The sequence below is a fragment of the Triplophysa dalaica genome, chromosome 15, assembly GCF_015846415.1.
Source record: "Triplophysa dalaica isolate WHDGS20190420 chromosome 15, ASM1584641v1, whole genome shotgun sequence".
NCBI classification, from domain to species: Eukaryota; Metazoa; Chordata; class Actinopteri; order Cypriniformes; family Nemacheilidae; genus Triplophysa; species Triplophysa dalaica.
In genome coordinates this window covers 342,503-368,070 of record NC_079556.1, presented here as the reverse complement: position 1 = coordinate 368,070, position 25,568 = coordinate 342,503, and the positions used below count along the sequence as shown (strand labels likewise).

The 25,568-nt window shown below is 40.2% G+C and overlaps 3 protein-coding genes and 1 long non-coding RNA gene across 6 annotated transcripts; 2 read left to right on the top strand and 2 right to left on the bottom strand.

Annotated features, from left to right (window-relative positions):
- Nucleotides 1-444: 444 nt before the first annotated feature.
- Nucleotides 445-8,053, bottom strand: foxo3a (forkhead box O3A). Its single transcript, XM_056768601.1, has 2 exons — nucleotides 6,652-8,053; nucleotides 445-3,915 (listed from the first exon to the last, which is right to left on the bottom strand). The coding sequence occupies exons 1-2, from the start codon at nucleotides 7,225-7,227 to the stop codon at nucleotides 2,554-2,556; spliced, it is 1,938 nt and encodes a 645-aa protein (XP_056624579.1). The 5' UTR covers nucleotides 7,228-8,053; the 3' UTR covers nucleotides 445-2,553.
- A 1,172-nt stretch (nucleotides 8,054-9,225) lies between these two features.
- afg1la (AFG1 like ATPase a) lies at nucleotides 9,226-14,143 on the bottom strand. Of its 3 annotated transcripts, none has more exons than XM_056767050.1 (13): nucleotides 14,032-14,143; nucleotides 12,370-12,587; nucleotides 12,230-12,270; nucleotides 12,011-12,112; nucleotides 11,764-11,894; nucleotides 11,516-11,615; nucleotides 11,270-11,328; nucleotides 11,033-11,115; nucleotides 10,778-10,848; nucleotides 10,568-10,668; nucleotides 10,278-10,418; nucleotides 10,099-10,212; nucleotides 9,226-9,771 (listed from the first exon to the last, which is right to left on the bottom strand). In XM_056767050.1, exons 2-13 carry the CDS (start codon nucleotides 12,477-12,479, stop codon nucleotides 9,643-9,645), a joined length of 1,182 nt encoding a protein of 393 aa, XP_056623028.1. In that variant the 5' UTR covers nucleotides 12,480-12,587; nucleotides 14,032-14,143; the 3' UTR covers nucleotides 9,226-9,642. The 3 variants fall into 3 exon arrangements, with proteins under 3 accessions (XP_056623028.1, XP_056623027.1, XP_056623029.1); XM_056767049.1 differs by having other exon boundaries at nucleotides 12,230-12,281; nucleotides 14,032-14,140; XM_056767051.1 differs by having other exon boundaries at nucleotides 14,093-14,138.
- A 709-nt stretch (nucleotides 14,144-14,852) lies between these two features.
- LOC130437228 (uncharacterized) lies at nucleotides 14,853-17,301 on the top strand. The gene is made up of 3 exons (XR_008909154.1): nucleotides 14,853-14,979; nucleotides 15,835-16,042; nucleotides 17,027-17,301. It is a non-coding gene; the product is annotated as an uncharacterized LOC130437228 (long non-coding RNA).
- Nucleotides 17,302-19,053: 1,752 nt separating this feature from the next.
- vsnl1b (visinin-like 1b) lies at nucleotides 19,054-25,559 on the top strand. Its single transcript, XM_056767247.1, has 4 exons — nucleotides 19,054-19,362; nucleotides 22,374-22,540; nucleotides 23,374-23,589; nucleotides 23,935-25,559. The coding sequence occupies exons 2-4, from the start codon at nucleotides 22,379-22,381 to the stop codon at nucleotides 24,130-24,132; spliced, it is 576 nt and encodes a 191-aa protein (XP_056623225.1). The 5' UTR covers nucleotides 19,054-19,362; nucleotides 22,374-22,378; the 3' UTR covers nucleotides 24,133-25,559.
- Nucleotides 25,560-25,568: the final 9 nt, after the last annotated feature.

The window sequence follows — 25,568 nt, the reverse complement described above, 5'->3', positions numbered from 1 at the left end:
TTTTTTGGTCTGTTGAACACATTTACATTTAGGCATTTTGCAGACGCTTTTCTCCAAAGCGACTTACATTGCTTTATCCTATACATTTTACACAGATATGTGCAATCCCATGGGATCGAGCCCACAACCTTGCGTTGTTAAAGCAATGCTCTTACCACTGAGATACAGAAAAGCTGTAACACAAAATGAGATGTTTTAAAGAATTGAGGCTAGAAAACAGTGTGACTATCATTTACATTTTACCTACTATGGTAGTCAATGATGTTCCAGAATGTCAGTTGCGAACATTTTTCCAAATATGTTTCTTTGTGTTCAACCAAAGAAATGTAGACAGGTTTTGGAACAACTAGAGAGTGAGTAATACATGACAGAATTTGCATTTTTTTGCTGAACGATCCCTTTAACTATACCGTAAAATAAAAAAAGGGAGTCGAAGTATTTTGTTGTACAAGCTTTATTTACATGCACCTTGTTCTGCACGCCCTAATTTACATGATCCAAAATGGAAATACACAGGTAAAGTCAAGCTAACATCTATTGCTTACACATGGCCAATTGGGGTGCGAGTTAGTTCCTATATTTTGTTTTAACCAATTTAAGTGATGTTCTTTCTTTAAGACTGAAATTCATTTAGGACCGAGTTAAATTTCAGCATTTGTTTTTTAAAGGTGATAGATACTCTGTAAGCCGTCCAACTCCAACAAAACAATAACATTACATGTGGTGATTTCTCAAGCTTAAAACTAAAGTAACGAAAGCATCACACTGAGAAGGGATGACATCATTTACAGAAAGAAAGATAAAAACAATCAGCTTTTTATAGTCATCTTCCGATTATAAAAAGCAGATTATAAAAATCAGTGCTTATGAAAACGTCTTCCTTTAACAAACATACATTCAACCGTGATGTTAAAATAACATTACTGAATCCTCAGCAAGTATAAAAAAGAACTCCTGTCCCTGAATGGCACTATTAAAATGTAAAACAAAATAGTGACGTTGTTTATCAGCCTCACATTTGGTCGTCTGGCATTATCAAGAAAACTGGTGAAATACAGTACATCACAGCTTCCTTCTGAAGATAAGCTTACAATTCTACAACGGTGCATTTCGTTTTCAAATAATGCTTTAAACATAATGCCACCACAGATGAAACGGCTATACGCTACCATCTCTTACGTATGAATGACCCGACGCAATTTAGCACCAAACACTTTCTTAGCTTGCTTTCTTGCTACAAATACGCAAACATCAAGTAGTCCTTATTTGATCAGTTTTCCAGTATATCTATATCTCTATAACAAATCTCAATATATGTGCATACACTGTATATGTACACAAACTCTAGGGCCACGTTCATGAAACAAGAGCAGAAACCATTCTTACGTAAACTGTTGCATGCATGCGTGTTTATCCATATACAGCATACATACACAAACACTACCAGTATCCAATGCAACGGTCTTACAAACAATATACGCATTATACACAAGAATGGTCTTACAAACAAATTGAAAAAATTCATGCAAATTTCAAAGAATTGCAAACATTTATTCGTTCGCGAAAGCATTCGTAACGCCACAGCAAGCAATCCGTGCCGAAAAGGCTCTATATTTGTGAGGAGTATAAATATATAACTTATCATAATTCTAAAACGTCGGAAGTGAACGTGGTTTAGAGGGAGATGCTCGTATCGAGCAGGACGAACGCACACAAAGCTTTCGTTGGGAACTTCGTGGAAAACACAGACAAACTAGCTTCATACAGCAGAACATTAAATACATAGCTTATCATCGTATCATAATTCACTTTTCCGTAAAAGGATCAAGGATACATCAGGATCACTGGTTTCACGAAACACAACCCCCTTCCCTTTTCCAGTTTCACAAAAAGATCATTGGATATAGAGCCACTTCCTGTTGCCATTGGAAAACATTCTTGAGAATTTGTGTTGTAAACAGGCCATTGATGAAACTGTCCCGAGGACCGGTTTGGCAAAAGGCAAGTGTTTGTTTCAACGTGAGGACTAGAAACCTCGATCACGGCTACGACAACTCACAACAAAGCACCTACGTACTAGAATTTAAACGGTTAGAGAATGAAAATCCTTTGTTTCGTTACGAGTGTTTACAAGGACACGGGGCAACACGTGGGGATTGGCAAACGTGCCGTTCTAATACGAAGTGGTGCCATTCTACAATAAAGATTTATGGGGTAATTTCTAAAGTTGACTAACGGTCAAGCCTTCATAAAAAGACATCCTTCTCTCTACGGAGCTCCTCGAGCAGCTGAGTTCAATACTTTCTTATTGGTGATGAGATAAAACTGAAAAAATTGGATGAAACTCTATATACGTCCATCAAACAAGCATCATTTATGACAATACAAAACATACCGTCACAAAATATAACCCCGCCAACTGTATTAGTCATTGGAGATGACTCTGACTTGTTCCAATAGATGTTAAATAGCTTTCCATAACAATGTACAGTTGTGTAAAGTGGACAGTTGGCAAAAAGGCTGCATTCTGGCCCGTCACTACATTCTTGGGACTTATAAACCTGGTACCCAGCTTTGAGCGGAGGTTCGTTTGGTATTGGAGAAGCTATCTGAAGTCAGGTTAGCATTCTGAGAAGAGATGAGATGCGAATCAAAGCTGAACTCCAGGCCATCGGCGTCCATCAGATCATTGCGGATGATGGTGTCCATATCGCAATCGAGACTGCCGCTTAACACTTCAAGATCCAAGTCGGAAGGGAATCGGTCCTGAGGCGCCGCTTGAACGCTGGTCACGCTGCCGTTGAGACCTGCCAACAACGCATCCGAGTTGAGCTGCATAGATGTGCTTCTAAAGGGAGACTGTTGGAGATGTTGCTTGGTCAGGCTTTGGTAGTCGGCCTCGCCACTCGAGCCGATGTTCAGCCGCCATCCAGATGGCGACGCCTTCTTGTGGTCCGTCTGTCCACCGGGCCCAGCCTGGTTGGACATCATGGGGTCGTTACGCAGCAAAAGGGCAGTGCGACGGGGATTCTGAGAGGGAAGGGAGGCGCTGGCCTGTGACATTAGCGGATCAGAATGGGTAAGAAGGACATCGGTGCGACCATGAGACTCGCAGCTGAGCAAGTCCTGCAGGCTTTGCTCACTAAAGAGGGAACCGCAGGAAAACGTAGCCTGCTTGTTCTCCTGGATGGTTTGCATTGGAGACTGCCTCAGGCCAGTGACGGACGGAGGACTGAACATGGAGTTCGAGCCATAGCTGCCGGACGGAATTGCCAGACTGCTCCCAGAGCAGCTGAAGGTAAACACTGGGCTTTCCTGTAGGTTCTCATCCTGACCTGGAGACTGGGACGCCGTCAAGCTGATGTTATCTAGAAGGTCGTCCATCACGTTGTCAGAGAGGCCATCGTTGAGGTTCATGGTTTCCGCAAGGTCAGCCAGCCGGGGCAGCTCGGTCAGGCCTGTGGACGGAGACATACTACTGGGGCTGGAGTACAGCATGGGCGACAGCTGAGCGTCCTCATCGGGAACTTCGTCCACCTCGAGGTTAGCCAGAATTGGGGAGAGGCGCCCACTTAGGGTGCTGGCGTTGGAATTGGTACGAGAACGGAAGTCTGTCCAGGCGTCAAGCTCGTCGCTGCTACGGGATGTCGGGCTGCCAGTCCATTTGGACAGGCTTGACGAACTCTCTGAGCTTCCGTCCTGAGTGGCCTGTAGAGCGGCCTTCTTTTTGGCGGCACGGCCACGGGCGCTCTTGATGAGCTTGTTACTGTTGTCCATGGAAACGGCACGTCTTCGTGGAGCTTTGCCCCCTTTCCCACCATCTGGGTTGACCATCCACCATGAACTCTTTCCCGTTCCTTCATTCTGGATCCGGACAAAGCGACTATGGAGAGACAGGTTATGTCGAATGGAGTTCTGTGAACAGAGAGAAGCAGATGGTGAGCTGTGCATCACGACACAATTACATAGTTCTTTTGCCAGTTTCGCTGCATATCTTACACATGGCATTTAGGAAGAACAAACTATGATGACTTGATTGATTTTGCCAGAGATTGAGAAGTCATGTGAACAACATAGTATGTGTTACTGGGTAAACAAGAGACTTTTGGTATCGGTACTCTAAGCAAAGCACTTAATTGTAGATGCCACCATAGATTGAAAAGTGGCCTTTACAATGTTAGGGCATCGCTGTGCAAATGCTAAGGTGCAGACTTTGGTTAAAATTTCCATAGTACAAGGTTTTGGCACATATATACTCATTTCATGTGTTCCTTAATTACTTAACCCATGACCAAGGCACTGCTATAGCAATAAGCTGATGTGTACAGATGATGGGTGAATCTAAAAAAAACACCTCCTTTCAGCAGAGTAAAATTCTTTTTCATCTAACTTGATTAAAAGTCCTCTCGTAGAGAAAGCTAGAGGATTTATGGAGAGTTCCTGAATCATGTAGAAAGTTTAGCAGCGCAGCGCAGTGCAGTGGATCTGTATTAATGTGCACTGCGGTACAGAGAGTACGCCAATCCATAATGCAGTATCTGGAGATATGAGAAAACTCACAACTTCACCGAAACATGGTTTTCCTCTTTGTTAAAAGACAAGTCAGAGTAAAAATGGTGTGGACTAAAGATACATCAGGGACACGTCTGGACTCTTTACTGCACTGTCCTGTGAGCATCTCAATGCTGACCTTTGAACTTCCCAAAGAGTGAACGGGCTGACCTCATTACACTTGCATTAAAGCTCATGACTTGATTTCATCTTTAGGACATTTTTTTCTCTCTGAAAAGAACATCTATCTTAATTCATTGTTCAAGTATGCAAGCCTGCTTTGCTTTGTTAAGCCGACAAACCGAATTGATTGGATTGAGAATCTAATCTAAGACACGGATGGTTTGTTGACATTCATAGCTACATTGATAACAAACAGATCAAAGAACTAGGCTTACCATAAACAAGTTTCCTTGGTGGTGGTAAGAGAAGTCGGTTACAGTAGAGATAACCAAATTATTGTAAATAGTTTTTTGAGAATTATTCTTGGGTGAGGCTTAACTGGAAATCAAGAAAGTAGTCACACTTGACTTTGACTATGATCAGTATCAGTCACTCCACCTCATCAAAAAACTAATCTGTCCTGAAACGATAACAAAAAGCGAATAAAAAAAGTCTGCAAATGCAACCAGAAGTTATAATAATATAAATTTAATTTAGTACTGTAATAAGGGGTTAATAAATTTTTTTTACATTCACCCCTTATTAACGCACGTCATTGGAAAGAGCATGTCCATCACTGAAATACAAACACGACAGCTGAGATAAGCGTTTGCAGTGATCCAGTTCCTTCCACAGAACAGCGCCGCTCACAACAGAACTGCAGCCGTGCCAGTTTACACACAATGCCGTACCTCAGAGTCAAACAGCAACGCTCTTCACACGCTGCTACACACTGACCTACATAGTTTCCAGTCAGCTGATTGATGCTTATGCTCAAGCCACGAGCCAATGGGAAGTGGAGGTGGGGACCACACAGCCAATAGCGACACTGACGCTGACGTCATCCACATGATTTTTTTTTGGTCATTCAGAGGCAGGCAGATGCGAGACGTGCAGAGCGGCTTTATCTGCACAGAGCGAGCATGATTGTTCTGCAATCTGGAGGGACATTTTTAAAGCATCCAATCTGTGTAGCAGTGCTTCAGCAATAAGCAAGGAGGAATTATTTATACAGCGGCATTTGGCAACCGATATGACAGCTTTAAATACAATATTAGAAACAAATGCATATGCGTGAACTAATAAAACACGGAGGCTCATAAATGGATTCTGTGCACGGTGCTAAATATACAGTCATGAGTTCAATTTCCAGGAGCACACATTCTGATAAATGCACACAGTTTCTCGAATGCTCTGCAAGTCGCTGTGATCAAGAGGCCACAACTGATTTACTTTAGCACGTGCAAAAACCAAACATTAGAACCACGTATTTAAATATTTCTGTTTTTTCAATTGGCTTGATTCTTACGGGTTATCAACAAATCTATCCAGTTAAATGAATCATTGCTTCATATGTACAGTAAACACAGTCCCTGAGCTCCTGGCCTGACAACTGAAGAGCGATTTCCGGATTCCTCCATTTCAAATCCAGCCATGCCAAGAGCATTCAATAGACTTGATCCCACTTTGGATAAAAAGCTTTTTCCCTGAAATCAAGCAGGAAGAGATGAGCAGGCTTCTCTACATATTCAACATCACAAGCTTTGTTGCCAGATAACTCCCAATGAAGACATGGAAGTTTCTGTTATTTTCAAAAGTCTACTTGTTAGAAATGACATGATAAAGAGATTATTAATATCAGTAATATTCCACATGTAAAACTCGAATACCTTCTTAAATGAAGAGTGAGTTAAAAGATGAGGTGTATGACAGCATCTTCGCTGACTTTATCTGCCATACCTACTGATCCATTAAACCACACATCACCCTTTTAGCATCTGTAGCATTTTACCCCCGTCATCCTGTGCAAATGCAAAGCGATTTTATAATAAAGTCACAGAACACAAATGCAAGGGTGGATTAGTCTGACGTGCCCTTGACAACCCAAAAAAGCGATGCAGTGTTAAGAGATGAACACATCTACGTGACCTGACATACCTTCCACCCCGCAGAGCTGTTGCTGTCACCTTTGTCCTTGAAGTATGGCACATTTCGGACCATCCAATCATAGATCTGGGCCAACGTCAGTCTCTGCTCGGGCGAGCTCTCGATGGCTTGTGTGATGAGGTCTGCGTAGGAATAGTTTCCCCAGGCGTTTCTGCGGGCAGATGACTTTCGGGGCTGCTGAGGAAGCAGACCACCGGTGCCGGAGGTCAGCGCCTGCTGGGAAGAGATTGGAGACCCGTTCGCGTCTCTAGAGTTGATATCAACACTGGTTTGTAGGACAGGGGTAGCAGTGCTCTGGTGCTCGTGGGCTTCAGTGTTGGCTGACTTTGACGCGTCCGTATTGTCACCAGACGCACGAGCTTCAATGCCATTTTCCTCCTCCTCCTCCTCCTCCTCAGGAATGATGCCCACCTCGGCCGGTTCCGCTTTCCCCGCATTGGACTCGGGTCTGGGCGGAGGCCACGTGCAAGATCTCGGCCTTTTTTTGGGCTCGAAATCAGGGTCTATGTCGTCCGCATCATAGGGGTTCTCCTCAAAAGATTCATCTGCCATATTTCCTCGACTCATTGAAATGATGTACGAACGGCTTTTGTGGACACAGTAGCTGTGTCTTCATGCATGCCATTAATGGATCACTTCTACGGTGCACATTTCAGTACGGGGCACTGCTAAAACATCTGAGTTTAAATTTTAAAATGCATTCACATGCATTATGTATGTCCACGTACAGCATACAGATCCACACATTTGTATACGACTCGCGCTTCCATTTGGCTGGTTTGAATGATCTATCGTTCTCGGTGATACTTTAAGCCTCGCAATCTCGAGAAATACGACCGTGAATATGCAAACCCGACTCAGAAAAGTCTCGATTTTACCACAGAGCAACCCAGCAAATGCAGCTTCCGCGGTTTAAAGCAACACGAATGTAACATCAAGCGTCAGAATTTGTTACATCGCGATGCGAGCGTGATACAGTGTAACATTACATCATCCGAGCGATACTTTGTTTCAAAACACAGCTGCCATCTTACTATGTTTTTTAAATCGATCGGAAAGGCTTCGTCCGACCACTCGCCGAGAAAACGTCCACAAACGATCGGGCCATACCTCTGGACGATTTATTCATGCAAATGAACGCGATTGAGTCCTGATCGAGCGCTCGTTTTCCCCGATAAACCACCACGATCGCGCGTCCATGTCGGAGCAGGACGCTGCGTCCCGCATCCCGGGCGATCCTGCACTGAAGCCCCGGCAACGCTCGACTGCGAGAAGTCCGCTGCAAAGTAACCAGAAGAGAAACACAAAAGATGATCTGCCCCCTGGAAACAGTCGGAGGAATTGCTGCTTTTAAAGGACACTCGTGTGACCCCGCACTTACAGAGAGATGCCATCACAAGTGGTCTCCTCCTGACCTGCATAGATGTCATTTCACAAAATACACTTTGATATTTTTTTACACAAAATCAATTGACATATTCGGGAAAGTGACAAGATCTGTCAAAAATTCCCACACTTTCCTTTAAATCAAAAGAGAAAAACAACTCGATTGTCTTTCTCTTTAACACTATAAGGTAATATACGCTGTATAACTCTTTCAGATTCATTGTAGTGAAAAAATTGATATCGATCGTAATTCAAGTTTTCAACATTTGGCTCTAAAATGTATCTGTTCCTTCTCGAGCATCAGTAAATGTTTGCAGATTTTTTAAAAGTCTCTCAGTTGTGAATCTCAATATACGGTCAATGTTGGACTGGGCTCAAATATGTAAAAGATGCTGGAAAAACTAAAACTGGGCAGGAAGATTTTTCTGCAGAACAATGGAAAGTTTTATAGATACTCCCAAGCGACATGTGAAAAATGTATTATAATAATAATTTAGTTTAAAACAGACAGTAAAAACAATCATGAGTGTGCAAACATTTATGTTTGGAAATTACTTTATTTAAGTGCCTTGGGGACGGTTATTTGAAACAGCTTACTCAGTACTCTACCAAGTCAAACAATTTGATTTATGTATCGTTTAAGTTTTTTGATAATAACATTTGGTAGGATATGTAAATCGATGAGCAGAACTGTTTTTTAGTCATATGTTTCACAGACAAGGCTTAAGGCTAGTCCCAGACTAAAATGAATGAGTGACCCATCTTTAAAGTTGAATCTAATCTACTGAATATAACTGGCCCAGAAACATCTTAAAATATGTCAGTGCCATTGTTTTGTCTCGAGATGCACTCCAGTAATGTGTCTTCTAATGCAGTTTTATAAAAGCGACAAATATCTTAATTCAACTAAGGCATAGTCCTGGCTTAAGCTAAACCTTGTCTGTGAAACCGGGCCATAAAGTTTTAGCACACTTCTTAACACACACCATAAGGGATCATTTATGTATGGTCGCTTTTGAGTTGTGCGTCAACAATTTTTACACATTTAGGGTTTGTTGGACAACGTTAAGGATAAGCTATAGTGTGACGCTTACCTTAAAAGACATCCTTTATAATTGACCCGCTTTCTCTTTGGGTATTCTGAAAGGTCCAAGCATTTCCCCTTCATGAAACTAAATATAAATAACTCTCATTCTCTTGTTATATCTTACAGACAGAAACACAAATCACATACAAAAAATAAGACAACAATCAGATACCAAGTATCTTATCTCTGAAAAAACATCAGAACAAAGCCGTCCTTGAAATTTGATGCCGACATCATCTTCTCACCTGCTTAACCGTTATGGAGGTGTCAATAAAATATATCAGAACAACAATGTAAAAGGCCTTATTTTAAAATACATCTTTGGCAAATCCCGAGAACCTTTCAACATCCCTAGAACGAATCTGAGAACAGAAGCTTGTTCTTATTGTTCTTAAGTGCAGCAGCATAACAAGAGTTCTGAATCCAATCAAATGGAGTTGATCCCAACACCTCGTGAGTCCTGTGATAGCTGAGATGGCCGCCGTGCGTGGAGTGGATAATGATAAAAGCTACTTAGAGCTCCGTTCCCCCTTGAGCCAGTACTCCTCTGTCTGCATCTCAGTAAGGCGAGAAAATGTTCTCTTGAAGGCAAACACCTCCTCCTCACCCGTGAAGATGGCCAGCGAGCTGCCTCCATCCTGAGCCATTAACACACATAATCAAATCACTGCTGTCTGTGAACGTGCACACATCCATCCATCAAGAAGACAAACAGGTTCATCCATAGGAGTCATGTCTTAAGAGCACTGTTTTACTTATGAAACCTTAGCAGAACAAATGTGTAAAACTCATTCTGCACGTTTCTGACAAAAGTGAATTTACTGAAAACAAAAATAAACCTATATAAAGTTGAGCTTGAATATCATCAAAACGCTGAAAAATGGCTCTTTTAAAATAAATAAACAGCTTTACTAACATCTCAGCTTTATTATACAAATGCAATGGTAACCTGAGAATGGAATTACCCTTGAAATGCCCAAATCATCCAGCAGCACGTGTGTGTCGTGATGATCGTCATGATGGTCGTCTTGAACAAACAGCTCATCTAACGGAGCTTCCGCTTGCAGCACCACTCGAACCTGCGCAAAAAAAGCGCTCAGGACCTTGGAACAGAGAATAAACTCAGAAGCATATTGTTATTTACCTTGTGCTCGTAGAGTGCGTCAATAAGGGTTATGAAGCGTCTGGCCTGTGTCTTCTTATTTAAAGTGAGCAGAGGAATGTTACGAATGAACACCGTGTCAAACACAGAGGAGATCTCCAGGTAGTCACTGGCTCCTTTGGGCTAAACACATCTCAGTTAAAACTTATTCTAAGATACAATTGCTTTTTTTATTTACCACAGAACATGGCAGACAGAGATACTGATCTGTCCAAATAGATGACAAAGCTACCCAAGGCATTAGAGAGATGGAACTAATGGACAGTCATTACCTGGTCACAGAGCTCTTCAAATGTACAGTCGGCCATGGTCCCACAAGCCTTGTAAAGCGTCAGTGTCCTGCCATGAACCTTCAGAGTTCTGGGCCGAGTAACTACGAAAAAAACAGTGTGCATCTGTTGCAACACACATGGACCACAATAACATTTAAAGCAAAGAAAAATCTCATTCTTTTTTCATTTCCTCTAGTAAAAATGACTTACTGTCATTCTGCTTGAAGGCCAGTTCATCAAACAGTTTATCAAGAGCTGCATCAACATCAGGCTCACTGGAGCTAAATAAAGAAAAGAGGGAAAATGTAACAAATCTTCCAAATTTTACATTGACGGGTTACTAGTTAAGCACTAGCATTGAATGTTAAAATATTAGTTTGAAATGCACATGCGATGCACATTGCTCTGTGTGTCAAGGTGTTTATAAAGCGCCCCGCATACAGTAAATAAATGTTTTTTTCTCACAGGTAGAAGAGTTTTCCTGTTGCAGGGCGATTTCTTCTCCGGTAATCTATTCCAGAATCCAGACGCAGCGTGAGGCAATAATGCTGTTTAACAGAGATCCAAATTCATTTCACAAGAGGAAATAATTCAAATTCTTTTAATCTCATTATAAAAAGTACAATAATGTCATTTAAAAATGTATCTAATACGAATGACAACTGTTTGTCAAAGTTCAGAAAATGCCTCCGACTCGTTTACCTTTAACACAGCAATGAATGGCACAAAGTTCACCCTCTGTAATCCATTTTTGTACAAATCTGCACAAGATATTATTTTCAGCACAGACAAGATTCCAAAGACCAAGAATTACAAAAGCAAACAGCACATACTGTAAAACCGATCTAAGGTCAGTCCTCATTTATCTTTGAGCTAAAGGACAAAAGATGTAACACTACCTAATGGGTACTGAGCTTAGCTAAGTCTGAATTTTCATTGGACTCTCACCATCTGGAGGTCGATTAGATGTGGCCACCACTACGACCCCGTTCAGAAAGAGATTCTCAAAGAGCCGCTTCAGAATCATGGCATCGGCGATATCAGTGACCTGCTCAACAGACAAAAATCTATATTGACTTCTTCTCCCTTCAGACTTTGATTGTCATTGAACAGATTGAAAAGATAACAGCTGATCTCAACGTACACGAGTGATCTAAAAGGGCTTGGATTAAAATTGTCCAGAGTGTAACACTCACCTGAAACTCATCAAAGCACAGAAGACAAGCCTCCTCGCTGATCTCTTCTGCCACCGGTGATATAGGATCATACGCTTTTGCCATTTTACCCACTTTTCTCTTGGGCAGACTCTGCTTGAGCCGATGAATTCCTGCAGATGAACATGCATGTCATGACATCAACACCATGTGATATTTCACATCCAAACATACAGCAAATGATTAAACTAAACTAAAAGTTCTGTGTGAACGAGAATCAAGAACTCACGTTTATGAACGTCCAACATGAATCCATGGAAATGAACCCTTTTCTTCTTCGGAGTCTCTACATGATCGTAAAACATGTCCATAACCATCGTTTTCCCTGTACCTGCAAACCAGGAAGAGTAATAAAACACAATGAGCAGATCCTTTCTGTAACAGCATCACAATGGTTGACTATCGCCCTTAGAAGAAAAAAACAACAACATGATTTTGCAAAACTCACCAACATCACCGTATATGTAGTAACCTTTTGGTGGCTTTTGCCTGGAGAAAAACTGTTGTAAATGTAAATGATTTTTTTTTAACAAAAATTAAGTAACAAGTCCGATATTTGCTGGTGGCCACAACTTTTTAAGTGCTTACCTTTGAGAAAATGGATGAGTGCTCATTGCTGTACCCTCGAATATTCTTTTGCATCTGATCCAGTTTTTCCATAACAGCCTTTTGATGCTGATCTTCTCGCAGAACTCCATCTCTGATCAGACTGTTGTAATGTGCCAGAGGTCCACTAAAACTACCGTTTGGAGAAGTCGTTGAGTTGGGCTCTTCAATAGTTTTAGACAGCACATCGGCAGCAAACTCTGCAAGATAGAATCGTATTTGAAAGTAGATAAGAGCACAAGGGCTTAACAACGTCAGGCTCTCATCCCATGTTTCAGATTATTTGCTAATAAAAACACCAGATCCAACTCAGCGACTTGTTTGTTGCTTTAAAGTACTAATCCTACATATTATATTCCCTTATAAATTCTCCAAAAAAATTCCAGTATCATATTTTTGAAATAAGTAAACCCTTAGAGCACATGGAAATGCATTTTTTAGATAAACGTGTGCTTCATAAATACTACGATTGGAAAACTGTGTGTTTGAATGTTGTAATTTTACACACCTTACCCATCTCATGGCTGATAAACGAAGTTTCAATATTCTCTTCAATTTCACAATCACACTTAAAGGCTTTTCACACTTGAAATCATTAACCCCGGATTATTCTAAACCCGAGGTAAACAGAATTCTAGGTTATCCGTCTCACACATCTCATAATGTACCAGGGGCTATTCATAACCTGATGTTTCACGCTGTACATCACTAAACCTCGAGTTAACATTCTTTTTTCTGGTGTCAACAGTCATGATAGGATAAATACTGCAGCGTCAATCTGACTGAATAAAAGTAGTATGCTGTCACTTTAAATGAGTGAAAACCGCATTGTGCCCCATTCTGGGAAATGTTTGGCCTTTTTGGCTGTTTTAAGCCTCCTAAGACATTACTTTCTCAAATAAATGAAAAACTCAAATGATTGTTTGCATTGCGCAGTTTCTTTGACTGTACACATGTTGTGAAATGAGGTAAGCGCTGTTCAGTTTTGGATGAAGCATCTGGTCTTATCATTCTACCTCTGCTTCATTTCACACTGCACACGTTTGGCACCGCAGGGTTAACCCTGTAAAAGCCCTGCTAACCTTGCTTTGGAGCAGGGTTTCATAACCCCGGGTAAAATGCGGTGTGAAATTTTGTTTACCAGGGGTTAAAAGCAGGCTTTAGAATGAAGATAACCTGGGGTTAAGTGCAGTGTGTTTATTGTTTACATTTGAATCATTTTTGCTGTAACAGACCAATATTAGCAGATCCATTGTGACCCCATTGAATGTTTCAAAAGCATTTATAAAAACATACTCTGAGAATTCAAAACTTCAAACTTATTGCAGTTAAATTGGTAACATACTTTAATATTTTAGCAAATGTCAAACCAATTTCGTATAAAAACAAACTCATCAATCTAAATTCGGAGTCTGTTCCTATGAGACTTCTAGTTATTAGAAGAAACAACAGAACTATTGTCAGTTTCGATTTACAATAAATGTTACGTCCATAAACATAGTTCTCGTATACTTTTATGTTTCTGTCAAACACACTGTGCCTTCTGTATTTAAGATGTCACTGTTCTGTAGAAATAATGTCACTTATCGCAAAACTAAAATGTCATTCAACCTTTTCCTTCAAAATTAAATCGTAAAATCTCACCTCTTCTCATACAGCTGGCAATATTAAGAAGAGCTGAATTTGACAAAAGCTTATTTTTCACCTGAAACTGAAGCTCAAGCGCCACCAAGGACGCCCGGCCGGCTGCCATGTTGATTCAAAGTAACAAAACTTTATTCGTGGAGCGTGCGAACAGTCCGAGTGGGCGTGGCTAATATCCTGGACGATTTAAATAAATCTGAAAATCATATCCGCGCGATGTTTACTTATTTCAATTATGTTAATTGTATCGATACTAGTCGTATACCGCGGTCATCATATTTACCTGATTAACCGTTTGCGATACATTTTCATACAATTATTTTATAATTTATTACAATCATTATGACTTCTCTAAAATAACATTATCTGTGTTTCGTTTAATTTCTTCATATTTTATTTTTTATTTAGGTTGTGTTGCCAAAACCCATTACAAACCATTGCTTACACCCGCATACAGACATGCACACGCTCATGCACTTTACATACATGTTACTGTAATATGTGTGTTCATGTGTATGAAGGGCTTGAATTGCTGTCTCGGTGGGAAAGACAGAACAATGAAAAAAAAATTTAATCAAGTGAATGCAACATTCAATGATGACACAAGCGACAGACAGCAGCTCAGCTCTGCTGCCTCCCTCTTCCTTTGACATGTGGAAGAATGAATAAAAATGGAAAATAAACCTGGAATTCCATTTAAAACGTGATGGGAAGGAGTCCAGGATCTGGATGTCTGTTGCCATGACGACAGTGGACCAAGTGCCTGAAGGCTGGGTGACTTAGCAGCATGATGCACATAGTAGCTCACTCTTCAGCTTCATAAGATGCTGAGCCATTCGCCGTCCTATAATCAGGAGCTGCTCTACAGGAGATCTGAGACACCTTCTGCACTTCTTATCATCCGTCTTTGACACTCTGTCTTGTATTTTGCCCTTGACTGGACGTAAGGTGAGAAGGTTGATGTTGTTTCAGCCACGCTCATTATATCTCATTACAGTATGTGTAATGCTTTTATTCTCAAAAGAGCAGGAGTCCATGGCTGCTTAATGCTGAAAGCCTTGAGATGGATGTGTGTGTGTGTGTATCCATGGTAAAAACCCCTCCAATGGATGCTATAGACTAATGAGAGGACTGAATCCAGTGTGACAACAACATCTTGGATTTAGTTTTCTTGTGATAGTGAAAACATGTGTGTGGCGGGCGGTGATAGACTAAAGAATAACTTCTAAAGCAAATACTTATTGCACCAAAAGGATGTGCAAGTGCCTAGTAATGGATGTTTGTCATCTACATCAAAAACCAAAAGAAAGAAACTGAAATATATAAATATAAAATTTCATTTTGCAAAAGAAAGATTTAGATTTTACTTTAAGGACCAATGTGCTTGTACTGTTTACAGTGCAAATACTAACACCGCTCCAAATAACAAAATAAAAACGATCAATTGTTTTTACACTGTTGATACATTATTAAATACAAATTGTTTTTGAAAGTAGTTTCAACGTAATATTTTATTTTCTTAATTGTTTTTTCCAATTAAAAATATGTCACACGATACATACATTTGTTTTTGGGGGTGTAATGTGAACCATACATGCGTTTCACCATCTCTAGATTTCATTACAGTTGAAATGGCAGTTTGATCATTAACTTTTAAAGACCCATAAATCTCAATTTTAAATTGTCTATTTCTTCTATGGTCATAGTCTCAAAAACTCCAGTTAGAAGTCAGAAGCAAATTTTGACAGAGAACGTTGTAATGAGTAGCCTGTCATGTCAATCCTCTCTGTTTGTTGTCTCCAGATCTAACGCGAGCTCCTGTGGATTCAGCACACAGGGCACACAGCAGGAGTGAGATGCAATCAGCTTCATTGACCGACTCATTCGTCCTCCGCCAGACGGGAAAGATAAAGGTGGACCCCCGCTTCACTAATGGATTTCTAAAATCATTATCCAGAGGCTGTCCTGACACTGAAGGTTCTCAAGAAAAGGGGTGAAACTGGGATTGAAGGTCAGTTGTGTGTGTCAGCGTCTGGTCAGGATTAATGCAGTTTTCTCACACGAGTGACAGCATTACAATTGCTCATTCCTGAGGATTTGGACAAGCTACAGTGTTGCATGATAATAAAAATAATAAAATGATAGAAAAAACATGTTGGCTCAGACTGAAGCCTTGATCTGAGCCATTTAAAGGGACGGAATATCTTTGTGTGTGCACAATTGCCTGAACGTGAATCCGATGTGGAGTTCAGAATTGAGTCTCATATGTATCGATCGAATGGCAGTAAAACCGTTGAGTTTGTAACACACTGTTCTTTCAAACATTAGCTGCATTCATATGTTGTTTCAGTTATTGATTTAAACACTCGTTCGGTCAGAGTGGGTATCTTCTTCTATCATAACCACATATTATGGCTGGATTGTAAAAAGCTCGGTTCTCCCACTGGCAGCCGAAGCCAAGAAGGATGATGTCATGTCTGGCTATTTTCCCAGAATGCATCATTCCCGTGTCTGAAATCAGTTCAGCAGCCCAGGATTCGACAATGATCCCTCGTTCTGATCTTACAGGTATCATGACCTGCCTTGTTTAAATGAGTATTTAGACACTAGTGACAGGGTTGGTGAAGATCAAGTTTTTTTTTACTTTTACATTTACATTTAGGCATTTAGCAGATGCTTTTATCCAAAGCGACTTACATTGCTTTATCCTTTACATTTTACAAAGGTATTTGCAATCCCATGGGATCGAACCCACAACCTTGTGTTGTTAACGCAATGCTCTTACCACTGAGCTATAGGAAAGCTATTTATTGACATAATGGTATGAATTTAACAAATCTTCAATGTGGTCTTTTGGGCTATACTGTGGATGACAAAATGTAAATGAGCAAAAAACGTTTAACACGGATGAGTGCTGATACTTGTGACTTAACCTCTGATGTGATGGGGAAACACTGTCATTTTCCCTAAACTCTCCTCTCCTCACTTAACTCAGCTGAGTCACCAGAGATTGAAGCCTGTGGATTGACGGCCCTGTTCTGCAGTGATTCATCTCACAACCCTTCTGCCCAAAACCTTTCTACGGGTTTCATTCATGCAGACGGATCTCCAACAGATGAAGCAGTCCTACAGGAGGACAAAATGAGAACCCTTGCTTTACATGTGGGCTTAAGTTGCTTTTGGAAGAGAAATATAGTCTATCCATTTTCTGTCATTCTGTATGTTTAATCATGACAACACTTCTATTTCTGTTTAAAAGCATACACTTTAATTCGAAGAATAAATCATCAAGAAACTAAATATAGAAACTATACTAAAAATAACTTTGATACAGAAATGAGACTCTGCACAATTTCAGTATAATTCTCTGTATATAATTGAATAGAGGTGCATTGATATTTATTTAGTTCTTGATCCCATAAAACATTTCTGGTCTGCTACATGTTTTCTTAAAAACATCAATAGTTTGTGTTTGGGTACACTAGCACATACTGTAAGTAACATTACAGATATCTGACATTTACTGTAGGACACTAAACTCGCATTTTTTCCATCCTTCTTTAACACAATCTCCAGGAAGAAGTCCTCTCAGTGCTGATATCAACACAAACTATTGATGTTTTTAAGAAAACATGTAGCAGACCAGAAATGTTTTATGGGATCAAGAACTAAAAAAATATAAATGCATCTCTATTAAATTATATACAGAGAATTATACTGAAATTGTCCAGAGTCTCATTTGTGTATCAAAGTTATTTTTTGTACAGTTTCTGTATTTGGTTTCTTAAAGATTTATTCTTAAGCTTAAGCGTCTGCTAAATGACTAAATGTCATGATTAAACATACAGAATGACAGATAATGGATAGACTATATTTACATCATTTAAATAACTCTGTACATATTTGTGTTCTACCTCATACTTATTTTGCATTACTCATTTTGCTATATTTCATTATGTATTAATGATCTGAAATTGAGTTTATGAAGTGCACAGAAACTCATTAAGATCTTAGATGTCTCTTTGAAAACGCTAAATTGAAAACACTCAGTTACTGTTTGCCCTGAAATAGATTTTGAAGGTTGACGCAAATTAAAGGTACTTTGAGCAGATTGATAAATAAAACTGTTTTCCAGCTGTTTAATTATCTGAGACAGCTGTCAGATCTGAGAAGGAAACAGACTGCTTGTACAAAATCTACGGACAGATTTGATTAGAAAGCCAGTTAAAATGACAAGCGGTAGCATTAATCACCGCATTATCAGACAATCTGACTCTTGTGTTCAATGTAATTGAATCCACATTTCATGTGTACAGTGTCTGAGCGATCCCAAAGGCCTGTAACAATGTCAATGATCATCATGCAACTTTATAACACAAATAATAAAAACTATTATATAATTTATGTTTGATTTCTTAGACGGCATCCAGCTATACAACATGAATTAATACCATAAATGTTGACATGCACAGACTTTATGAACACATGCCCACACCTGCCAGATGTTTACTTATGAACAACTGAAGATACAGGATCTTAAATCAATGGTTAATCCATCACTATTTCCACACCTGCATTATGTGTTTTACGTTTTGCCATTGCAGTTGTTCTTATTTTCATTACATTTAAACAACAAACTAGTCATTATGATCATGAGGCTGGATAACACCTAGTTGAAACAACCATGTATGTGCGTTTGTATGTTTTGCATAAATATGTACCAGCCTAAGGAGGTGTGCTCCCCCACCTGAGTCTTGGTTCGTCCCAAGGATCTTGTCATCTAACACATGTAAGGGGAAAATAAGAGGTTTGTTAAGCTGCTTTGGGACCATATTAAATAATAAACAAACACTTCACAGTTAAATCAAGCATACAGCATTGGAATCTCGTGCACTCCACAAATAAAACATTTAAAGCTGAATAACAGGTTTAGCCAATATAGACCTTTGGCACCGAGCGCGTACGCATTAAAAACACTGTCAGAATGAATCTTCGACGGTGTATTTGATGGTGTGACGCTTAATAGATTGTTTACTGACATGAGCACCCTTAAGAGCAGGGTTGCAAGCGTACAATATGCGCAAACGCACGCAGCCGAACGGCAGTATCGTGGTGCTGATGTGGTGATGCTCGCTGTATGCCGCATGTCTTGCGTCGCATAGCACACACACAGATAGAAGCGGGTTCGCGCCATCTGGAATTACCTGTACACATTATAAGGCATTGCGTAAACGCGGCGAATCCGAGGAAATTGGGTTCGGCACACGCAAAACCTTAAGGGTCCTGAGCACCGGCGCACATTTCCATTCGCCTATTCCGAACTGTTTGAAGGTAAGAGGCGAACGCATGCATGTACACGGGGATAACATGTTCATGTTCATTAGCGCATCCGTGGCTTTTTGGGTGGATCTGGCTATTTGTTCTAAAGAAGCAATGAGGTTTACACCCCCTACGAAACCGCCAGGAATGAATACATGAATGGATGGATGATTGAATAAAAAAGCACCGCGTTGTATGGCCGATCGAGCGCGTAAGAGTATATTAGGCTTTATTAAAGCACAGTATATTGCGCTCTGGCGCATTTGGCACACCGTTACATTTCCATCAAAAGCTCACGAGTTACTCGTTACAGATTTGTTAAATGACAATGCCACGATGCGTTCGGTGTTGTGTGATGCACGAGTGTTTATCAGCCTCATTTGAAAGATTATTTTTTCTTATTTGATTAAAGCGCAGACAGACTCGTTTGCGTCTTTTCTCTGCAGGCTGGCACGGAATGCTATCGCGTCACAAATTTTCAACGTGAAATGAAACGCTCATTTAAATGGAAAACAAGACATATACAGTATAAACAATTTGTGTCGGATCCATATCGTGCCACATCAAGACGACATAGAATCCAACAGCATGTTGGTGACATTATACGCGTTGTATCTCTTTCTCATTTTGACATTTACAACAACAGCTAATAATTCTGCGTTTCTTTCCCGGTGATTTGCCTTCTCAAGGTCATTTGTTCAGCCATTGGTGCTTGAGATAACCCAGCACTGTTACATAAGAGTGAATGTTGGGTTGTCGTTCAAGGAACAATAGCTGACACCTTTCGAAATGAAGCAGCATTCTTGTGAAACGTGTTCCAGTGTGCTGTGTTTTTCATGCACATTTGATGCAGAAGATGTTGCGAGCAGGAGTCAGGCGCTCCACATGGAGATGAACCTCCTCACAGCCCCTCCCCATGTGTAGCCTATTTTACCAGCTGCCCATTTACACATCAACTCTTCTGACTGCTTTATTCCGAATAACACAGCAAGGCTGTCTCCAACGATCTGTTTACGCTTATTGTTGGGGGAATAATAGCCTACTAATGTACAACTTACTGTGTTGCTTAAGCATTAAATATGTGTGACACCATTTGTTTCCTTCCATGCATAACTGGTTAATGCTAAATGTCTTTTTCTCATGACTGATGTGAAAGCAAATGTCTAGAGTAGGGTACATACTGACTGGGCTGTCTGATTATTCTTTAGTTATCCAACAATATTTGGCCATTTTGAGATTACACTCAATGGTTCGCAGAGATGCCAGAAAAGAGCCCTTTTGGTTCTCCAAAACCATTAAAGGTTTTTATTCACATCTTCACTGTCCAAAGAACCTTATCTCTATAAAACCTTTTGTGCATCAGAAAGCTTCTGTGGATGTTAAAGAGAACCTAGCATGTTTTTTAATTCCTACTTTGGTTTATGGAGTGTCCAACAACAAGTTTAAGTAAATACAATGTGTTTAAACACTATAATGTTGTAATAATAGGCAGTTATTCGTGCCTTACTTCTTGACTGACTCTCAAATGATTCATTCCGCGATTCATCCGTCTAGGCCCCTCCTACCCGCTAACCTTGTGTCATGTGATTGGTCAGATGGTGTAGTCTGTTGTTATTGGTCAAACGCGTTCATCATTTTTCGCAAATGGAACCCCCCTACCATCATCACAGGATTACGGTTTACATGTGTTTGGATGTCATGTATATTATATGTGTAGCTAGAGATGGTGGCGATTTGTGCCCGAGTCTGACGAGGAAGAAGACGCTAATCCACTACAAACTCCACCACGACTGGAGCAGATGTTTGTGCGTGACAAGTGACAACTCTTGTCATAAAAACACCCAGTGTGACAACATGCATGTTGTGCTTTTGCTCATCAATGAAATAAAAATACTGTTAATACGTTAGTAATACTTTTATTTCGTCTTAACTGTGCGTTGTCATGGTACATAGAGCATTTCAGAAAGTCGACGTTATGAAAAATGATATATATAAAACCCAAATATATCTATATAGGTGCACGTGCGGCAAATGTGTCAAAATGCAAAGTTAATAGCCAGATAAACAAACTGTAACACCCCAGAAATAACTGTACATGCTATTGTTAGCCTTATATGCATTAGCTAAACACAGACATAAGGTACGAAAATATTTCTTGAAGTTAAGACAAAAATGAAAAGACACACTTACTGGATGTAATTCAGTGGAGCTAACAAGTCCAAATAGAGTTTGTATTGCCCCCTCTTTCAAGGATTGTCGTTTCACATAACCTGCAGTGAACGCGCAATGATTCTTAAAGCAATGTTCGGTGAAATGATGCGCGCATAGTTAAACTCTGGGGTTATGCTCCTTTGGTATCGTTTGAAATATGAATTGTAACCATTTTTCCCTCAGACGTTCTTCCTGTAGTAGTTGAAATAAGACCGACTGCGTCACACCGCAAAACACAGACACTAGACATGATACACACGCATCACGAACGAGTGACAGTGTTTGGGGGAGGAGAGATAAGTTTTCGCGGCAGTCTCAGCATGTGTAGTGACTATCTGTAGTGACGTAGATACGCAGGCGAACTAGTCCACGTCTCGTTTGTGTGATTCAGAGTCGACTCCCATTTTTACAAGCAAATAACTTTGTAATTTATTCACCTTCGGTTTTACAACTTGGCAGACAGCTTACATTCAAACACGGCAACATAACAGACTGGATGAAATGTCATTTTCATGATCTCATGCTATCTACTCTTTAAAGGTTTTTATAGACAGTGTATTGGCTCTCTGATTCCAAACCCTATACGACAGCGTTTGATGGCGTTCATTTTGATTTGAAATAAAATAGGTATAATGAAAATGAGCTTCTCCGTAGACGGGGAGGCGTGTTAAAGAGCTTTAAGACTTTCAAACATCTTAATTACAGTCACATTTCAGCAGCAGAGCGTTTTTTTACAGATCAAACAAGGGTCGTTATAATTTCAAGAGCCAGCTTTGAGATTCTTCCGTCACTGTAATCGCTCTTTATTTCAGTAATCATGGGCAAGCAAAACAGCAAACTGACCCCTGAGGTGATGGAGGACCTTGTGAAGAACACAGAGTTTAATGAACACGAGCTGAAGCAGTGGTACAAGGGCTTCCTGAAAGACTGTCCCAGTGGTCGACTTAACCTGGAGGAGTTTCAACAGCTCTACGTTAAGGTCAGAGACTACCGGCTTTCACTGTCAACCTTCCACAATTTTTTCCCACTTTTAGAAATAAAGATGCTTTAAAGGTTCTGCACAGTGAAGCCATAAAGAACCATTTTTGGTTCCACAAAGAACCATACAGTCAAAGGCTCTTTAAAGAACCATCTCTTCCTATCTTTTTTATAATCTGAAGAACCTTTATTCAGATGTTTCTTTGGCATAGAAGAACCTTTTGAAGCAGCTTTTTTAAGAGTGAAAGGTCAAATGAAGCCAGTCATCATCTAACCTCATCACTGTTGCTTGTATGCTCTGGGTGAAGTGTTTGTTCTTAAACATGTAACATCAAGTCTAAGGGATCAAAGAGCAGGAATATCACAGGCTCCAAAATAAACTTCATTTATGATCATATTAGTTAAACACTAATAGAACCTTCTTCTACTGGAGTGAAGTACAAACCACCTTGGAAGCTACGAACTGTAAATTTATAGAATTATTACTTTCTGATAGTCTTTGTGAAAAGACTAACCATCAAGAAGCATCAACTTATTCCCTAAATGATTCAACAGAGATTGAACGTGCTGTTCTTGCTGTAGAAAATATAATTCCTCTTAAATGTAGTCAACCCCAAATTGAAAACCTGAATGTTGTACTAAAAGAATTCTTAGACAGCTTCTTCTACACTGTTCAAGAGTTACGTAAAGACATCACATTTTGTGTTGCGCTCTAAACATAACGTTATATGAGTTTGGAACGACTGTTCCTTTAATAAATCAAAGTGATTCTAGGACAGCCCAGCCTGCCCAGTTTCACTAACCGGATGAAAGAATCTGGATTGTTCTTTGCAGTTCTTCCCGTACGGCGACGCCTCCAAGTTTGCCCAGCACGCCTTTAGGACCTTCGACAAGAACAGTGACGGCACCATCGACTTCAGAGAGTTCATCTGCGCCCTGTCCATCACATCACGCGGCAGCTTCGAGCAGAAGCTCAACTGGGCCTTCAACATGTATGACCTGGACGGTGACGGCAAGATCACTCGAGTAGAGATGCTGGAGATCATAGAGGTACAGAAAAAGAACTATTCGCCGACAAGCTTTCCTTGTCAATCTCTTTTAGCTTTAGCTTGCTCTGGATGAACTTAAAAATCACATGTCATCCAAAATTAAAACTCAACTTTGTCAAATGTAGGTCCTTGACAGCTCTAGGGGGGACAGGTACAAACATTTGTGCTGTTAGACGATAATTGTTCTAACACAACTGTTGAATAAAACCATCTCTAATGCAATGGTGATGATTCACCAAAATCTTTTCACTTCATCATTTGCAGAGGTTTAATGAGTATCTAAACGCCTCCATGTGACATCTCCTCTCTCTCTCTCTCTCTCTCTCTCTCGCTCTCTCGTGTAAAGGCTATTTATAAGATGGTGGGCACGGTGATAATGATGAAGATGAACGAAGACGGCCTGACACCCGAGCAGAGAGTGGATCGAATCTTCAGCAAGATGGATAAAAACAACGACGACCAGATCTCACTAGACGAGTTCAAAGAAGCCGCCAAGAGCGACCCGTCCATCGTGCTGCTCTTGCAGTGCGAAATGCAGAAGTGAGGCAGCGCACGCTAGCATGCTACGGACTGAACACACGATCCGACTCCATCCTCATATCCACAAGATTAACATGTTTCGGACTACTTTTACGAACTTCCTTCCTGTGATCGAAAAGCTTGTGTGCATGAGAATGCTAAATGCTAGGAGTTTAGAGTAATATTAGTTTAAACACGAGGTAACGTGTAAATCCAGCATTCCGGTCGTCCATCGTTTAGTGAAGTGCTCTGCCGTATTTCATTTCTAGCTGCAATATTTCAATATTTCACGCGCATCTATACTGCAGAATTTCACGCAGAAGTTTGGGTACCGAAATGTCACATTAAATGTTGCGATGAAATCAGTCTGTTGAACTTCAATACTCGAATTTACGGAGGGGTTTGTGTGGCCCTCCTTCCAAATGTGCTTGTACTTGAGAATATAAATGTAAGTTATTTGCATGCATGTTCTAAGTGTAAAAAACACTTCTCTCTCTCTCTCTCTCTCTTCATTTTGGCCACCTTGACAAATAATACAAGGGAGGCCTTATATAAATGATAGTATCAAGAACAAATCTAATGTGTGAGATTTAAGTTTGTTAATCATCTAGCCATTCGATGTCCTCCCTTGGGTGCATGTTTATTCAATAACAATGAATGTTGTAAATGCTTCTGTAAGGCACATTACAGCCCTCTGTTGAAGTTTGGCATCTGGCGTTAACTTTTGCCGGCTCACTTTATTTTGCGCTGCCACGTGAACCAGTTAAACGAAAGTTTTTTGTTTTGCCGTCAAACGAAACACTGTATTGCTGCACTACCAAAGCTCACATGAACAGTTTTTTCCGTTATTTTTCATAGTGTTTTACATTTACATCATCACATGCATGAATGGTCGCCTGTGCATTAGTTTCTAGTAATAATACAGAAAAAGACTATATACCATTTTGCGAAAAAATTAAGTAATAGATTTGTTTCCCCTAGTTTGGTACACGTTACCCTCGGTGTGCCGCATTTTTATCAAGCTGTTTTTGTAAATCGATATTTCTACACGACGGTTTTTAACTTCGCCGCATCCCTCGAAAGAGCTCCTTACGAACCCGTGAATAGTCAGAGCTAAACATAGCGCAACCCTTTTAATTTATTCCCAGTCTTCTCCATATTTTCTGTTTACCCAGGATTTTGACAATGCAGTGTCCCAGATCTTTCGCTGGCCTGAGAAATGGCAAGAAACACCCTGTGAACCACAGGAACAGGCTCATCTTTGTAAAACTCAAATCCCCAATATATAGAGAACATATTTGCCCTGTAAATATTTGTACCTAATATGGTCAAGCAAAATTCAAGCAGTCATTTAATGGTGTACTATGAGGTTTGTGTTTTATATGTGGCATGTTTTATCTCCGTATGTACCAGTTGCACTGAAAACATTGTGATTAAAATCAATAAACTCTCCATGGGGTT

Bases quoted from the DNA above. Each gene is read 5' to 3' on its own strand.
- foxo3a (XM_056768601.1), bottom strand. From the start codon at position 7,227: ATGAGTCGAGGAAATATGGCAGATGAATCTTTTGAGGAGAACCCCTAT. The intron at 3,916-6,651 runs GTATGTCAGGTC...CTCTGTTCACAG, and splicing joins ACAGCTCTGCGGGGTGGAAG to AACTCCATTCGACATAACCT.
- afg1la (XM_056767049.1), bottom strand. From the start codon at position 14,140: ATGGCAGCCGGCCGGGCGTCCTTGGTGGCGCTTGAGCTTCAGTTTCAG. The intron at 11,895-12,010 runs GTGAGTTCTTGA...GTTCATCTGCAG, and splicing joins CATGTTGGACGTTCATAAAC to GAATTCATCGGCTCAAGCAG. The intron at 11,616-11,763 runs GTGAGTGTTACA...TCTGTTGAGCAG, and splicing joins TGTGCTTTGATGAGTTTCAG to GTCACTGATATCGCCGATGC.
- vsnl1b (XM_056767247.1), top strand. From the start codon at position 22,379: ATGGGCAAGCAAAACAGCAAACTGACCCCTGAGGTGATGGAGGACCTT. The intron at 22,541-23,373 runs GTCAGAGACTAC...TGTTCTTTGCAG, and splicing joins TTCAACAGCTCTACGTTAAG to TTCTTCCCGTACGGCGACGC. The intron at 23,590-23,934 runs GTACAGAAAAAG...TCTCGTGTAAAG, and splicing joins AGATGCTGGAGATCATAGAG to GCTATTTATAAGATGGTGGG.